The sequence below is a fragment of the Paramormyrops kingsleyae genome, chromosome 8 (assembly GCF_048594095.1).
Source record: "Paramormyrops kingsleyae isolate MSU_618 chromosome 8, PKINGS_0.4, whole genome shotgun sequence".
NCBI classification, from domain to species: domain Eukaryota; kingdom Metazoa; phylum Chordata; class Actinopteri; order Osteoglossiformes; family Mormyridae; genus Paramormyrops; species Paramormyrops kingsleyae.
In genome coordinates, this window is record NC_132804.1 from 17402782 (window position 1) to 17420919 (window position 18138).

At 48.5% G+C, this 18138-nt stretch overlaps 1 protein-coding gene across 5 annotated transcripts in view; it reads left to right on the forward strand.

The window, feature by feature from the left end:
- The window catches only part of LOC111853917 (retinoic acid receptor gamma-B-like), a 39723-nt gene that overhangs the window by 7658 nt on the left and 13927 nt on the right, over positions 1 to 18138 (forward strand). The window contains exons 1-2 of one of the 5 annotated variants that reach the window (XM_072715356.1): positions 868 to 996; positions 15236 to 15453. In XM_072715356.1, the coding sequence (XP_072571457.1) occupies positions 15309 to 15453 (145 nt within the window). In that variant the 5' untranslated portion in view covers positions 868 to 996; positions 15236 to 15308. Of the gene's footprint in view, positions 1 to 642; positions 997 to 8167; positions 9852 to 13353; positions 15454 to 18138 lie in introns of those variants that run through there. The other 4 variants (XM_072715354.1, XM_072715357.1, XM_072715353.1 and 1 more) reach the window with 4 other exon arrangements.

An 18138-nucleotide genomic window follows, 5' to 3' on the forward strand; every position in this document is an offset into this window, starting at 1 on the left:
TCCAACATGAGTCATTGGCAGCGTTTCGGGAAAATAGCTCAATGTGTGGCTGCATGTCGCAGGGATTCAGCAGGCAGGCTGGGAGGCCTCCAGGCTCAGGCAGCGCTGCCGTCCAAGTCCAGCAGTCGCAAAGTGGCGGTTCCTCTGCCATTAGATCCGTACGCTGCAGGCAGAAAGTGTGGAAGTGGTTAAGTTGGAAGCAGGAAGCAGTGCAACCCACGATTCTCTCTCTCTCTCTCTCCCTCTCTCCCTCTCTCGAACCCGTGTCTGGGCCTCCAGGCCTGGGGCAGTGGGGAGAGGGGCCGGCCTCCACCTCAGGCTGGCAGTGGGAACAGAGGAGTTCTTTATTCTGGGGTTCTGGTGATTTAAATCATATGGCATAGCCTGAAATCACAGCACAGGCTGGAACGCTTTCAAAACAACCCCCCCCCCTCCCCACTTTCTTGTTTTCTACCCATTCACTTTTACGTTCCATCTCTCTTTCCTTTTCCATGTTCCATTTTCAGTTCCAAAGCAAGCACAGTTGCTGTAGTACGTGTTTTAACTTTATTAGTTGAGTTGAATGAAGTGTAATTAATCAATTTATATGTGCATAAGTGGATTTTAACCGACTCCATCCTTTCTCGTCTTTTTCTTTCCCAGGGTTCCAGTTGCCTTGTGCCTCTGCTCCACTCAAACCTCATCCTGGCCTTCGTTAAAGACGTAAAAAAGGGACTCCCCTCGGCTCTTAGAATCCACATTGTCACGCCTCCCCCGTGTACGGCTGTTCGGCAGGGCTGAGACGCCCGTCAGGTTCCTGTTGCATTGCTGCAGAGAGTTTTGTGGCCATGGCAACCAACCGGGAACGGCAGGTGGGTCACATGACTGGCTTCCCACCTGCTGTCTATCCCTTTGCCTTCAACTCTATCAGAAGTCACTCCCCTTTTGACCTGCTGGCCAATGGAAGCCTCTTTGGAAGATTTGGGGCAGACCTTCCAAAAGAGATGGCAGCATTGTGTAAGTAACCTCATCTTTTGTACACTAACAATTAATCAACTTTGTTTCAAATAGACCCGTTACCATATAACCAAAAAAATTTTATGTGGCTGTAAGTAAGCAAAACAATACAATAAAATGTGTTGAAATAAGGACATTTATCACTATTGTGGTTTGACAGTTAAACAGTTCAAATAAAATGTTACCAAAGTGAGTTCGTTATTAGGAACTAAAAACAAAGATACACAATAACAATTCAGGGGGAATTCATAAAACCTGTTTACTTCCTTATGCTTATTTTGGGAAGGATTTAGACCAATTGTGATACATAAAATCTGTATTTGAGTGTCTTAGCTTCCTAGTGTGGTGACATAATTCTGTTTGGAATAGGAACTGAAGAGTTTGCACCATGATATAGGAACATTGTTTTAAAATGTGGAAACCTTGGATTCATTGAAGATCGCGAACAAACGCGATGGCAGAAAATATTGAGGACTTACAGTTTAAGTTTTGCTCTCTGTGCATGAACTGCTCAAGGGGTTAGAGAAAGTCCCCAGATGACGTCAAAGACTCAGTTTGCTGGGTATATAGAAAATCAGTCAATGTTAAGCTGAGGTGGATCACGGCTCGACCTTAAACTGAAAAAGAATTTCAAATTTCTTTTTTGGAATTCAATCCCTGGGTGTCTGCTGGATGCCCTGCGCCTCCTGCGACCCAATCCCGGTTCTGCGCGGCCCTGCTCTGGATAAGCGGTTATGGAAAAACAGGCAGATGGATGCATTTTTGTGTAAAATTCCTCCTTTAAATATGTACGGCTACCCTGCTGAATTCACAGCTTTCAATACCAATTTAGCACTTTATTTTATTAACTGACTTGGACTTATTTCTTATCCCAGATCTTCTTACAGTTTCTTGCGAGATTCTCGATTTTCGTGGCGAGGAGACCGTGCCGACGCTTTCTGCGCGTTTGTGACCCTCCCACTCCCGTGGCACTCTGACACGCTCTGCCATCACCGGCCCGCAACGAAGACGGGAAAATGTAAAAACGTGCTATAGTGTCCCATAAAGGCAGGGTTTTGGTTTTTTTTTGAAGAGGTTGGCTGCGCTGGCAGTGAGCTTTCAGTCCTGGCGTCCTACTCGTCTGGAGAGAGAGAGACCGAACAAAACTGCCATTATGTGCCCCAAAGTAAGTCGGAGGCAAACAGCATTAAAGGCGAAATGGGGGAAAAGAAATATTTAAGGAAAAAAAAAACAGGACGTGTTGAAATGGCTCCTTATTTTCTGGGCAAGGCAGAGTAGAAGCAGTCAGAGTTTCCACAGTGGATCACATGAGGTCCTGTTGTCCATCATGAAGGTGGGGTGGGGGGGGGGGGGGTTAGCACACATGGAGACACACACATGCCCTCGAAAGAGTAACACACCCACCTCACAGGCAGGCTGGAAAAAACCCCGAATCGGTCACACAGCTCTAGGATGAGCTTCACACAGGAGTGACGACGTCGGCCCGTCGCCTGCCTGTCGGCCAGCACATTCTAAGCCGCCATGTGACTCCCGGCCAATCGCATTCTTAGGCGGAATCTCCAGCTTTGCCCCACCCCTCCACAGGAGGCCCTGCCCTGCTTCCTGAGCACCAACACTGCAGCAGAGGAGCTCTTTTCTCTGCGGCTTTTGTGCACTTGCTGTCACCACGGATCCGGCCGCTGCAGGTTACCGATTTGGCTGGAGACCCCAAAGAATCTCAACAGCTCACTAGCAAACGGAAATGATGTGGAAAGACGCACCAGCGTAGCTACGTGGCTTATTTTTATTGACTATGTGGGCTAAAGTAACATTAAGGCTGGTCACCCCCACCCCCACCCCCAACCTGGGGGGAGGACTTGGCGCTGCGCTGCAGGTCTGACTCTGGGGCTTCCCATGCATCCAGCCTGGCTCATCGTTCTCCTGTGTCACTTTCCTGCTTCTCCATTGTGTTCAGGTGCCACTCTGTGTTTGGGGTGCGTATGCAGTTTGCGAAGCGCCACCCCCTGGTGTGTTTCTGTAACCGCGTCCTGCCCCCACTCTGCCATTTCTGCTAGGTGTCCCTCTAGTTGAGACTTGCCTAAGCACAGTGCCAGCTCTTCAGGCGTCAATCACCGCCTACACCTCCCACCACCCCCCCCCCTCCCAACCCCCCACGGAGCTTAATCCCAAAGGTATTCGGAAAGCACGAGCAGGGGCCCCATGGGGGATAACTTGCGGTGCAGCAGAACCTCGAGTACACCCTACCTGGAAATGTCACAGCCGGATGGATGGGCAGACGGATAGACGCCCGTCTAGATGCGCATGTGCAGGGACCTGGCCGCAGATGCATGGCACCACCTAGCGCACGTGAACTCACACTCTTCTGTATCTTCAAGACAAACGGTAAAGAAAAGTCAAACCTGAGTGAGGAGGGATGCACTGGGGATTGTCAGCATTGCTCATGAGGCTCACCTGATGGTCCCCTCTGTGTATGACCCCTGCCCAGTAGCTGTCCTCAGAGATGCCTGCAGGGCACAGGACCCATGGAAGCTACTTATTTGCAGTCATTCCGTATCTAAATCTGTCCCCCCTCTTGAGCTGCATTTGGCTTCTGCTGACCATGCCTGCATGGCGGTACTCCATATTTATGGACAGGGGTGCTTTAATGCAGCTAAAACAGCAGGAACCAATCAGGCAATGCCATGCATCATGCAGTCCCACCCTCTCATTCTGGCTGCTTTCCTGCCAGCCTCTATGCTTTTACATAAGGCAGCACTGAGGTTTGGAGGCAGGTCGAGGTTTGGGGCAAGGCGCGCGCGCATCAAAGGAGGTCGAATGAAAAGCTGTATTCCTGAGCTTATAAAGCTTATAAAGCTGCGGCCCAACAAAAGGCATGAGAAGAGAGAGCCATGCTGATTGGCTGGAGCCACCTCACAGCACGGGAAAAGACAGCCCTGCCGATTGGCTGGAGCTGCACCACAACATGGGCAGAAAGAGCTATGCTGATAGGTTGCAGCCACCGCCCAGGGTTGCTATGCTGACAGAAATACCTGTTTGGCACAAAGGCAGGCGAGGGACAGGATGGGGGTGGGGAGTGGGGGCAGTGACTGTCTGAACAAGTATGATGACAGGCATGCCGCTACACCTGTAGACATGCGTGAGGCCGGCCTGCAGTGTTACACTCTGTTGCCTCAGTATATGTACTCTCAGTGCCTCCATCTATGAAGGCAAAAAAACATTTACATGCCTTGATATGTGTGTGGGAAAGATGGAAAGTCTGAGGGTGGGGCAGATACCCAAGAAAAGAGTTGACTGGACGGTTCTCAGGAGCTGTTATCAGCCAATCTGCGTCGTTTTCTGGGCTCTTTAGAGCAACATAGCCAACATAGCCAGGAGGGCATTATCGCCACGGCGACCATGCGATAACATCAGGACCAAGCCCCTCAAATGTCTCCTGCGTCTCTGGTGGAGAGAGTGAAGCGTGTCTGCGATGGGGCTGCTGGGAGCAGGGGCAGGTGTCACAGGAGGCGAGGCGAGGCTGCCGGCACGGGTCACCAATACACTGTGACAAATAAATGTTCCCAGCCCAGCCGGATGCACCTGAACGGTCACCTGAGCAGCGGGTTAGGGGTCGCCATGGAGACGCTGCTATGCTGCGCTACATGCCTTCCAGACAGACACATTACCTGCATCCGGACCAAAAACATCCATAATAAAGGGATATTCTGGTATAGTCATTCTGTGGATGTAGGATCTCACCCTAATCCGGGTATAAAGTTATAGGACATGTTTACCAGCCAGTCCACTGTGTGGATTCTGAGAGAGCTTAAGATCAGTATTGATCAGATTACACATTTAACTCTTGGTTTTTGCTTGTAGAAGTTCTTTAGCATTTTCCAGAGAACATAAACAATGTGTAATAGGCTGTCAGCAATGGGCCCTAACATTTCTAACTGCTCAGTCTATGCAGTGGTGATGCACTGATAGTCACTCTGAGATGATAAGCAGAAATCTGAATGTGTAATTTATGTACTGAAACGGGGACGATTTATCTGATCTTAAAACGGAAAAAATCTCGATCTATGACGTATGCTTGCATGCTTTGGCGACTTGAGAAACTTCAGTCAAATCGACCGGAGAAAAGTTAAGAACCAGCTTTTGTTTTTTTAACCGTTCCACATGTATATTGTAATTGCTACGTTGAAACCGGTTTTAATAGTTGGAAGCCTTGATTCTGATGCTAATCCTAACCGCAGTCCTTCTATGCTGTCATGTAAAACCATTACACTATAGCTACACTTTCCCCTTGGTTGTCCCTGTAGGGGAACCTTGAGGTCAACGCATGAGTTATGCAACTCACCGAAAACAAAACAAGATTCTTTGCTTTCATACTATATCAGGCAAAAATGCTTTGTTTACACATTAATTACTGAAATATTTGTCAATATATTGTAATTAAATGTGCAAATCAAATCATAGCACAAAACACAGTTTAATTGAAATATTGTACAAAATTACAACTTTAGCTTGTAAAATGAGATGAACTATGGGCATAAACAGTTTCCTAACCCCTCATAGTGTTGGAATTTCACTGTTGAATCCGGCAGTATTTTACAACTGCAGTTCATCCCAAGGCCTACATCAAACAGCTCTCTACTGCCTCTAGAGGATGAGTTCATATAATGATCCAACCACAGGACACACACACACACAGTGCCAACGCAAATATTCTCTCTCTCTCTCTCTCTCTCACACACACACACACACACACACACATACACAGATATACATACACACACACTTTTACAAAAAAAACTTTCCTACCCACCAACGCACACACACACTAACAATACTTACTCTGGTAGTCTAGTTTACATAATTACTATACACAGATATATCATCATCAAACACACACACACACACACACACACACACAATATTGTTATGTCCATAGAGATTCTGTGCAAAACGTTAGAGACATTCTGGTGGATGTGGTTTAAAATGGAATGCAAAAAAAAGGGAGCTTCAAAAAAATAAAAGCCACAAATCTGTGGATAAAAGAAAATAAGGGTTAGTGCTGCTGAGGGACGATTCTCCAGCATTCCTCATTTACATGAAGGTGAACTCTATGTGTTACATTTCAGCAGGCAGACCTTTCACTGGCAGCAGCGGCCTTATGTGTCTGAGTGTGTGACAGAGAGATACGTGGGGGCTGGGCACAGAATCCTCGGAGTTTGATAGAGTAAAACTGCATGTCTAACACCACCACAATCAAAACCAGTTGACATTGACGAAAAATAAATATTTCCTCTAATCTAAACTTTTTTCAGAGACAATAAAATGAGAAAATGAAACTAGCACAACTACGATGGTTGCATTCTATTCTAATATCTCAGATTTAGCATGTGTATCATGCTCGTCCTGCGTAGCATGCGTATCATGCTCGTCCTGCGTAGCATGCGTATCATGCTCGTCCTGCGTAGCATGCGTATCATGCTCATCCTGCGTAGCATGCGTATCATGCTCGTCCTGCGTGGCATGCGTATCATGCTCGTCCTGCGTGGCATGCGTATCATGCATATTATTGAGCATGTGAGTATCTGCAGTCTTACCATGATGAAGCTTTTTCTGACTTTCTATTGCAGAGTTGCAATGTGTCGTGTCAAAGCCAAACTATTCTATGAAAATACAGCACATGTGCACATTATACCCACAGGGAAAGATCCCTTCATCTGCTAATCACTTCTCCACCCACAGAAAACCACTTCAAATTATTTTATATTATCAACTTATACAGCATATCACTGCTAAATATGGTGGAGGGAGACATGCAGAATATTCCTAAGTCTAGTCAAAACTATCCTGAAAAAAGAGTAGGGCTTCACATTATTTTGAGTAAAATCTCCTTGGTTGCATGAGGTAAATGATTCACAAATAAAAGTCAATTAACCCTGCATTGGTCCTTTCTTTTAAATAATTTTTATTTGCTTCGTGAAATGTGACTTACTTAATTCAGGTCAAGCCAACTCAGTTTTCTTAAGCATTTTTACTAATGTGACTCTGAAGAAAAAATACCCTAGTATTTTCAATATATCTGGCATGCATAATCCCTCAGTCATCAGCTGCTCCATACGAAATGAGCCTTAAAACACAGGTTTTACAAAAATATCACAAACTCCCCCCTCAGAAATAAAACTCCCTATTATCTAGAATAATGTCCATTGCATAAAAATGAGAACAGTCAATAATAAAACCAAAATGGCTTTGATAGACAGGAGATACAGCATCCTGAAACAGTTCCACGCAGCCTACACTTTTGGGGTCATGTTCATCCAATCCAGCTTCAAAAGTCTACCTAAGCTCAGACAGGTAGACAGAATGCATTCCTTAGCAACATATGTACAATATCCCAGTAATGTGCCTTAGACAACAACGCCAACATCAGTGGGACCTTCACTTTTGGGAGTTGGACTCATCACAATGATCTTAAAAACGTGTCAGGCATAGCTGTCAACCCCGCTGACATCCTGCAACACTCAAACAAACACACACACACACACACTCAGTCCATGTACTCATATCTTTGTGGGGACTCTGCATTTCTTTGGGACAAACCCTAATCGTAACTATGACACCCTTAACCCCTACCCAGCCCTAACCTTAACCGTAAGTGACCAAACAAAATACAAGACTCTTGACATTGTTCGTTTTTTTATTACAGTCACTGATTTTCATAAAATGGAGGTTATCCTTGTGCAGACCGAAGAAATGTCCCCACAAGGTAAAAAGTTACTTGTATAGTTACTTGGATGGTAAAAAGCACCCACACACAGAATGTCATCTTTAAGGAATAACAGGACTTAACAGTATCGTAGGAGAGATTCAAGCAAAAACATAATATTCTCATAATACACAGAGGACAAAAATTAATTGCTGGATCTCAGGATGATCTATGCACAGCGTATTGCGAGAAAGTATGTCCCCTGAAAGTTTTTGCTAGCGTAGTTAGAGAAGATGACAATCTTAACAATTAACCATAAATGGTTACATTCTGAAATCATGTATTCAAAAAGTATGGAAAAATTGCAGAATACTAAAAATTAAAAAATAGAGTGAAAGAAGTTACTGGTGTATTTCCTGGTGTGACATTTTGAAGTAAAGATTAGACATCTAAATAGATAGTTTCAGTATACATGTTTATGAATAATCTGAACGCTATAAATTCCAGTAATACAGGTTGGAATTAAATTATTTCATTAGGATTAACCTGATGAACTTTGATTATATCTTCTCCGTTTTCTCCAGCCTAGGCTATGAGGTTACATACGGTGACATCACCTCTGGACTCAACAGTGTGTTTCTATCAGCAACAGAAAAATGTAGATACACATGCAGAAGGGTATTTAAGGCCGTAGTCAAAAATCTAGGACAAAATGTGTTATTTTGGATTGCGCTGAAAAATTTAGCTTTCATTACGGCTACCGAATTCTACAGCAGATCTGTCTGGTTAAATTCCAGCACCAAGAAGACAAAATGTTCGAGTCATTTGTTAGAGTAATTTAAGCCACCTACACAAATACAAACAGTATGTGACTCGTGGTTGTGTGCGCAGCACCTTAACACATACACTCGTGAAGGATACTCTATTCTCAGGGGCAACGGAACGACACGATCTTGGTCACTGCACTGATTCGGGGTTTACGGCCACGGAGTGATTCATCGTTCACAAGTTCACTAGACTAAGCCGTTCACCACCACAACCAAATAGTTCCAGTCATATAAATAAGTAAAAAATAGTCTTAATTCCCTTTCCACCCCCTCCGACGGTAAAACATTTATTTTAACGAACTTAGAAGAATCGATTAAATGGAAAGATGCATGGAATCCATCTCTGATCAGATCCTTGTGTCAAAACAATGTTACACGTGTAAAGCTGTAGCCTTTCGACCCGTGTTATTTTTTAGAAACTGTTGCCTAGAAAAATAGTGGGAAAAATACATGCACAACTGTAAACACCCGCATTGAAAAATCCCCGGCGGCTATTATAGATGCCGCGCCCGGTGCCCGCTTCCGTGTTCCGGGAGAAGCAGGCAGCAGCAAGGCGACCCTGCGGTGAAAAGCTAGTGACTGTCGTAGTTACCCGACATTTTCAGATGTTCAGACAGTTAAAGACTTTATATTAACGTGTGAGGTGCAGTACATAAACGCAGGCGCTGGCGTTCCTCCGTATCAACACGTCGCCATGCCCCGGTCACGTCAACACATGGGCGCTGCATGTCAGGCGTTCGCGTTGGAGAGTTAGCAGCTCACAGCCCTGAGATTGAGATAATACAGATAACAAGACTCACAAACCAGTGTGACACGTGTAAACAACAATAAAAATTGTGCAGAATCTTGTGTTGCCAGCGTACAATCACAAGCAAATACTGTAAATCAAGATCAAAATAAACCACCCATTAAAAGTATGTTAAAGAAAGCAAAGTTTACGTAACAGCCTCCGGCTTGCCTATTATCCACCGAGGCAGGCGGGATGGCAGGAAATCTACCGTCTGTAGTTCTTTTGTAATAATTTCTGTGTTGATTTTAAACGCTCACTGGGCTACCGGATCTTACTGCCTACCCGTTTAATACCAGCCTGTCACATTCGTCACATCTGCAACGGAGCGAAGGAAGTGCAGAGACGCATTTCTGATAAAGCACAGCACGTAAAGTACCCAAAGCTGCCACCGAAAACAGCGGCAAATCGTCTTTTCTTTTCATTTTGCTAAATGGCAAAAGGCAAATGTTTCAGGAAAACCAAAGAAAAAAAGATGGTATGAGATGGGAAAAGCTGAAGAGATGGTGAGAAGTGTGTAACAGCGAAAGGGACAGAGAAGGTCAGTGAGAACTTATGAGATCTTCCTTACTGCTGTTTTGTCTGTTTGTAATTATACGTACATTTTAAGCTTCGCTTTGAAACCATGTATATTATTTGTAGTATGCAGGAAAGCACATGGGAGGTCTGTAAAGGGAGTATTTGAAAGAATGGCTGAGCACATGGGACACTTCGTGAAGGAGACCTGAGTTGAGGAGGGTGTGCATGGTGGGAGAATGGCTGAGCGCGTGGAGCACCTTGTAAAGGAGACTTGATGCACGATAAGTAGAAAGAGTAGTCGAACATACGGAATTAGCTCTGGCAATAGAGATTATGGGGTGCCGAGGATGGGCGTCGCTATGTAATCGTAATGCATGAAGGCGCCGTGAAGGATCGCGGTGAGGGCGTGGCTGGCTTCGTCCTAGGACCATAGGAGGCGTGGCTTTGTCCGGGAACACGGGAACGTATCTAGTCCTAGATCGAGAGGGGCGTGGCTGACGATGCGACCCGGCGTGGACGCGTACGCTCGTGGTGGGCGTGGCTTAACCCGAAAACGAGGTGGGCCGCAGGTGGAGCCGGAGAAGTGGGAAGACGGGCAGTTCTAGTTACTCTGTTAGGCAAGATCTCGGGACCGCCCTCGCATATTCATTCTGTTGGTATCAGATTCCTTCCGTTTGCAGACAGGAGGCTATTTATACAAAACGGACAACAATTATGCCCTGTTGGCCATTTAAATACGCAACCAGTGCAATGTAGTCGGTACTGAAATGGAAAGTTTGAATTATTCTCTGCCCATTTTTTCCCCCAAACTTGCTTGATGTACTGTTTTGCTATTATGTTGAATCAGCAACTCGACGTTTTTCGCTGTTATAAACGCAACGCATGTGAATTTTAATTTGTAGCTGTTTTGTTGTTGATGTCTAACCCAAGTTGCAACCCCCCCCCCCCCCCCCCTTTGCACTGGGCATTGTGTGTCTGTTTGAGTGGTGCATTTCATGCCTGGTACCCCAGTTAATAGAACAACAGTCCCGACTACCTGAAAAAACACTGTGAATATCACTACATTTAGATAGAAGTGCCAAGTGGTGTGATTATGCATCAGAAGATTAAGCAGTGTGGAATTCCTTTCCCGGGAACTTGTCCTGTTCTGTTCCCTGGAGCAGTCAGGGTGGACACCTAGCACAGAAAAACAGAGGTGAGACTGGGGCAAACTCCCAGCTGCGGAGGAGTGGGAAGCGACCATGCTTCAGTCAGTACTGGCTCCCCCCATTTTAGAGAAGGCACTTGACTAGCTTTGTCCTGAGTGTGTATCCTATGTTTTTCTTTAAATCTGGAGAGTGACATTTTTAAGTGTTAAACTATTTTACATTTTACAATGCTTCTGCAGCGTAACCTTTAACATTAAGAGAAAGGAGTTAGCCAATGAGGGCAGAGAGGGTGGATGTCCTGCCTCATCCCCAAAATCCTTCTTCCAGTCCAGGTGACTGGTATGAGTGTGTTTGTATTTGTCTGTGTGTGTTTTTTTGCCTGATCAGGAAGTCCTGGGGGGCACTCACAGAGCTGAAACGGGTGGGGGGGGGGGAGAGATCCGCACGTCTGTCATCGTTGGCGGTCTGTTTGAGCACGCCCGAAGCATGCACGCCTTGCTCTCAGAGGAACCGCTGGCCAGACATTCCAGCGCAGGAAACGGATGCAGCCAAAGGTGTCACGCTCTGCCGGCTCGAGTTACAGTTCACATCGCGGTAACTGCACCCCGAGTCGCAGATGTGTCCGCACAGCTAAATGCGGCGGCCATTTTGCAGGGGCATCTGCCGCTAAACAGGGAAGGGTGCAGAGGTGATGGTGTCACTGGGCATCAGGGGTGGGGGGGGGGGGAGCGCACAGAGAGCCACGGTGAGGTGCAGAGTAGGAGAAACTCCAGAGCAGGGCCTCTCTCTTCCTGTCTGCATTCCCACTCCGTCTCTCCTTCCTCGCTCCTGGGGTCGGGCACTGCGGCAGCGGGGGGGGGGGGGGTGTAATTGCCTCAAGGTGTGGAGAGGCCTGGGATCATACAGCATTCTGCCATGGATTTCTAGGAGGATTAAACAATATGCATTCCCCCCCCCCCCCCTGTTTTTCCAAGTTAGTACAGACAGGCAGGTACGCAGACCGAAGTGACAGGATGGGGTTCAACTTAACCTGAATTAAAAAACAGGAGTAGCGGATGGGACATGATCGCAGCCCTCTTCGGTGTTTAGTGTCCGGACAGAGGTACATTATCTCCCCACGGATGCGGAACCCCCGAGGCGTTGGCAGCGCAGGGGTGGGAAAGACACGATCCTGCGTGCTTACGGCCATTTGGTCCGAGAGAAAATGAGGAAGCCCAACACGTTAGGGAACATTAACAGGAACAATGGGGTGGGGAGGGGGGGGGGAGGGGGGGGCAGGGAAAGAGAGGAATATAGAGGGTACAGAAAAGAAAAAAGAACAGGCATGGAAGGGAGGGAGGGACAGGATAAGTTTGGGGGGAAAGTTATCGGCCCACTGGGGGTTTTATGCAGAGTTCAGCCTTCTTGGACAGGGAGGGGGAGGGGGGGCAGCAGCACTGAGAAAATGTGCACAAAGTATCCAAGAAAACGAAGCGGCTGGGATCTGGGGCCCCGAGAGCCCAGTGCAGCGTAACCGAAAACGCCAGCAAACAGGGGGTTGTAGCGGCCAGGATTGAATTAAAGGCTGGGGGCCCTGGTGGGGGGGGACTGTCCAGCAACACTTAAGGGGAAGGTGAGAGGGGACGTGCAGCTGAGGAGCGAGGAGCCAGCGGGCTGGCGTTTGGAAGCGTGGAACGGCGGGTCCACCCAAGAGCCAAGGAGGGGGGAGACGGAGAGGAGGCTGAACCGTTATTAGCACTGCTGTGGGGGGGGGGGGCAGAGTGTGATAGGCGAGCTTCTCTGATAAAGGCAGGAAAAAATAAGGTGCGTATAGGACTGGGAAAGGGTGTGTGTGTGTGTGTGTGCGTGTGTGTGTGTTATGACTGTGCCAGAGAGAAAGACAAAGATGAACAACAAGAAAGTTTCTGTGCCTTTGCTAAGAAAGAAAACTGTGCCCCCCCCCCCCCCAATTCACTCAGATCTCCACTGGCTAAGCACAGGGATCACGAGTGCTGTCACAGCAGGTACAATACCTCGCTTCACAATTTGGAATGGCAGCGGATCCGCCCGTGTTTGTATGGGGTGTCTGGGGTGTTGGGATGGGTTAGGCGTGTATGTGAAAGCGGTGGAGCGTTATGGGGGGGTGGGGGGGTGGGGGTGAGGTGGTGGGAGTCACTTTGCAAATTTAGCCCGTCCGTTCCCATTGGATGAAAATTACTGGGGAGCTCGATGAGCTTTCTGATGGACAGATGGACGGACAGACAGACAGAGGGATGGAGAGGCAGGGGGTCGGGAAGGTGGAGAACAAGGCACCGGAGATATAGGCGAGGAGGTGACGAGGTGGCCAGACGAGGGAGACGAGCGTGTGACTGAGGTACGAAGGCAGGGGAGTCGCGGTCCAGCCGCGACGAAAACAGACCAGCGTTTCCTCTTTTCCGGCTCCAAATACTGCTGCAAGGAAATATGCCTCCCATTGAGCATGAATTTATTTTTTAACTCTTCGCATTGCTGGGCTGAGGTTTAGGGGGCGTCTTGTTGTCGCCATCAGCAGAGCAGAGCTCAGTGTCTGTATGTCTGTCTGTATGTCTGTCTGTATGTCTGTCTGTATGTCTGTCTGTCTGCGCTGAAATGCCAGCCATTTCTCATGCTGACCGAGCACTTTTAATTCACGTTTTACTAATCTGAGAGATGGTGACACAGAACTGGCGGAAACAGTGGGTATCTGAGCCATACTGACTCCGCCCAGCTGACTCGGGCGGTGGGGGGGGGGGGAATTCTGAAGCAGTGACATCATTAACATCACACTTTTCTTATTGGGTCTTTATTTAAACAGTTACTTTACACATATACATACATTTTTAAATAATTAAACCATTTCTTTCATTAACATGAAATAAAATATTAACACTACATATACAATTTTCTTTGAAAACTGCAGACTCACAAATAAGTTTGCTGCTTAATAATGAACATTAGCCATTGTGATACAATAGAAACAGAGGTATAATCTTAGATGATAACTGTAGGGTTGTGGAAAAGCCCACAGATGTGAAATGAGCACATGTTCATATCTCCTCTGTCCTGCTCTTCACTGTTTCTCCTGCGGGTGGCGCTACAGCTCACATTTCTGCTGCCACTATGTTAAGGTTTCCCCAGTCAGCCTCTGACCTCTGCTGCGGTACATTTTTTTGATTGAACGTAAAATTCCGCATCCTCGGGATAATTGCCCGTTCTGTATTTGCGTAGCTACACAGTGTGTACTCTGCATATTAGTGTATAGATTTATGCTTCGGTGGCTGGAAATACAGGCGGGATGTGAGGTGAGCACTGCATAACTGCAGTTGTTTATTTGTAGGATGGAAACTTGAATCTAGCTTGTGTGGTTTTCATGGAAAGAGATGTAAATTCTGGACCTATTTAGCTCAGACGATGGGGGTCTAAAAATGTGTTTTCAGAGGTTTGATGAGTCTTACACCACTTCTAGACAGGACTGTGGGAGCACCTTGTTCCCCAGGACGAAAGAGAGGCTTGCTGGCAGGTCCTTTGTCCGACATTAGGTAGAGACACATCCTGTGTGGTTGTGGCCTCAAAAAACCTAAAACTCAACCTAAACATAAACAGGAAAACGGTTCATAGTAATTAAAAAAAACCGTGATGTGTTCTCCATTTTTAATCTTTATTAATCAGGCAAGAAAATACGAGCCAATCTAAAGGAAGAGGAGATGGTGTCAAATTATATTTACAGATCTATAAATGGTGTTTGGTTATGTTGAGATGTGGGAGACGCCAGGAAAAGAGTTATTTACCGAGAAGAAAATGGACGGGGCGTGATGGAGAGAGAGAGTGAGACAGAGCGAGAGAGCGAGGGATGAGGAAGAGGGATGGGCCGTGTTTGTTTTCATCTCTGAAATATGAAAAAGAAAAAAAGAGGTCGGATTGGAAGGAGGAATGAGAAAAAGTTTGTGCTGTGAGTGGCTAGGGGCCCGCCCACTGGCCTGCCCCTCCTCCCCCTGTCCTCCCCCCTCGCATGCCCGCCTGCCTCCACCCCCTCTCCCCGCAGAGAGCTCGTGCAGTTGGTTTGCTCCACTCTGTCAGGGAGGCAGGCAAGTCGAGCGCGGGGCTGCCGTTTCACTCCTCTCCAGGCAGACGGGGAGCAGCAGGCCAGGGGACCAGTCTGGTCTGATAGCTGGGGGAGGGGGACCTGGAGAGAGGAGCAGGGGGGTCGCAGTCACACGGACCGGGACACTTTTGGATCTGCACTGTTTTCCCCCGAGAGCAGAGACCAGCGCGAGAGGGCAAGAAAGGAAGAGCAGAGGTCTCGCTCGTCCGGGGGGGGGGCACAGGAGTGAAGCATGTTCGACTGCATGGAGGCCGTGGGCATGGCGCCCCGGCAGCTCTTCCGCATGGGGGGCCAGGGGGCCTGCATGCTGCAGACCGGGAGGCCCTTCTTCACGGGGCTGGATCGCTTCGCCTGGACCGGCGCGGCCTGCCTTCAGTGTAAGTTGTCTCCCTGCTTGGAGGCGCTGTTCACCCTCATGGAAATGAGGGGGGGGGGTGCGGGGAAGGGGGGGGGAGTATTATCACAGTCAGGAAAAAGGCAGATTCCGTTTGATTCCGCTTCTCACGTTGTGGTTTGTTTTTGTGCTGTTTATGTGTGTGGGGGGGGCGGTGTGTGTGTGTGTGTGTGGGGGGGGGGGGGGGTGGGGGGTGTGCCTGAGCCTCTGCTCTGTCCCACTTGGACATCACAAGGAAATTACTTAAGCTTCGCTGACAGTGAGAGTGAATTTAGATCTCGACCCCATGGTGGGACAGAAAGGAAAAGTTAAAGGCTGGACTGCTTTAGGAGGCTGTTTCGGGGTGGGGGGCAGTGCCAGCGCCCCCCCCCCCTTACGCTACATGACTGGCTGCCGCTGTCACCCTCTGCATCTGCTGCCTCTTGCCCGCTGGTCTCTTCCTCCTCATCACTGACCTACGGGGCCCATTTGCATACTTACATAACTCATATTTTAATGTCTCTCTTTAGTTAATATGCGGGGAGGCGGGGGGAGGCGGGGGGGGGCATTTTCCAGTTGCCTGCTGCATGTATTCAAATTCCTCTGAAACAAAAAAGCTAAAAATAAATATATAAATAAAGAGGAATGTCAGTGCTCTCTACAGTAACAGCAATCGCTCTGGGAATGCCAGACTCGAGCCCACCCCCCCACTCCCTCCCTCTCTCTCTCCCTCTCTCTCTCTAGCTGTCTTTCTCTCTCCCTCTCTTCAATCTTTTCAGACTCCAAACAGAGCCACCCGAGCACAAACCCGGCTTTCCAGAACGATTCCTGGGGCCGGCTTGTCTGTGCCCAGGGGGCTTTGTGACCCCCCCCCCCCCCCAATAAGTGGCCCAAAACAAAAAATAAATATATGAGCCTGCAAAGGGTCCCCCTCCTTCCCCCGTTGGCCAGCGCCGTGGCAGATGCCCGGCCCTCTGTCGCTTGCCCTCTGCCTCTCGCCGGCCGTGTATCTTCATTAATCACGGAGAGGCTGCGCTTGTCAGGCCTCCCTAATGAAGACAGATATGCTGTCAGGCCGGGCAGAGCCAGCGGGGGCGCCGTGTGGGTGGGGCCCGGCCGTTTGTTTGCCGACTTACGGCTGCTGTCCGTGGGGGCGTTTAATGGAGCGGATCCTTCCCATTTGGCCTCTGTCTTGTTTCTGGGGTGGGGGGGCAGCCTCTGTGAAAGAAAGTCTGGGAGGGTGTCCGAGACCAGGCCCGCTGTGGGAGCCGGTGTCCCGTTTCCCAGAAACCCCGTAAACGACGTGGCAGTGTCACATGACTCCAGGCCGAACGGCACAGCCCAGCTGTCTTTGTCCTCTGTAACGGGCCAGCTGACAGATCGCTCCGTCCGTGAGCACTGGATGGCGGAGGCCCAAGCCCCCATCCCACACGCGAAGCACGTGTCCCACGGCACGTTTTTCTGTGGGGGGCCGCTGCACTCTGCAACTTTGGCTGAGCTCAGTCTTTGTTTTCTGCTTTGCAGAATCAGAGCGCTGATAAAAGATCCTGGAATGCCAATTTCATACTTCAAAAACAAACGTGGGGGGGGACAGATGAGGTGTGCCTGCCTCTAGTTTCAGGTGCTAGTGGCCACTCGCTCGCTCGCTCGCTCGCTCGCTTTCCCTTCTGCTTTTTCCTTTGTCCCTCTTGTTATGCTTCGCAAAGGAAGTTGACGAGGAAGCGGACGGCTTGCACGGTCTCAGAACCGGCGGCTCATGGGTCGTCCCAAGTGGACCGGGGTCCGTGGGCTGGCGGTTACAGCCGGGTCACCCGCTCCCGGAGCCGAGCACAGAGCGCTGTCAGCTTTTCCTGTTTTTTGTTTTCCAAGTCTGAGCGGTTCAGGACCTCTGGCTCTGGCGGCCTCGGTGTCAGGGGTTACGAAGGGCGCTGCATGTTTGTGTGTGCGTGTATGCGTGTGTATGTGTGTTTGTGCGTGTGTGTGCGTGTGTATGCGTGTGTGTGCGTGTGTATGCGTGTGTGTGCGTGTGTATGCGTGTGTGTTCGTGTATATGCGTGTGTATGCGTGTGTGTGCGTGTGTATGCATGTGTGTGCGTGTGTGTGCGTGTGTGTACGCGTGTATGTGTGTTTGTGCATGTGTATGTGTGTGTATGCGTGTGTGTGCGTGTTTGTGCGTGTGTGTGCGTGTGTGTGCGTGTGTGCGTGTGTGTGCGTGTGTGCGTGTGTGTGCGTGTGTATGCGTGTGTGTGCGTGTGTATGCGTGTGTGTGTGTGTGTATGCGCGTGTATGCATGTGTATGCGCGTGTGTGCGTGTGTGTGCTTGTTTGTGCGTGTGTATGCGTGTGTATGCGCGTGTGTGCGTGTGTGTGCTTGTTTGTGCGTGTGTATGCGTGTGTATGCGTGTGTGTGCGTGTGTGTGTGTGTGTGTATGCGCGTGTATGCATGTGTATGCGCGTGTGTGCGTGTGTATGCGCGTGTGTGCGTGTGTATGCGCGTGTGTGCGTGTGTGCGCGTGTGTGTGCGTGCATGTGGGGTGTGTATTTATTACATTTTGAGAACCAATGTAATACAACCCCCTTTCAAAAAAGTTGGATTGTTGTGTAAAATGTAAATAAAAACACAATGCAATGGTTTGCAAATCATATTAAGCCATATTTAACTGAAAATAAAACTAAAGCAACTTATCAAA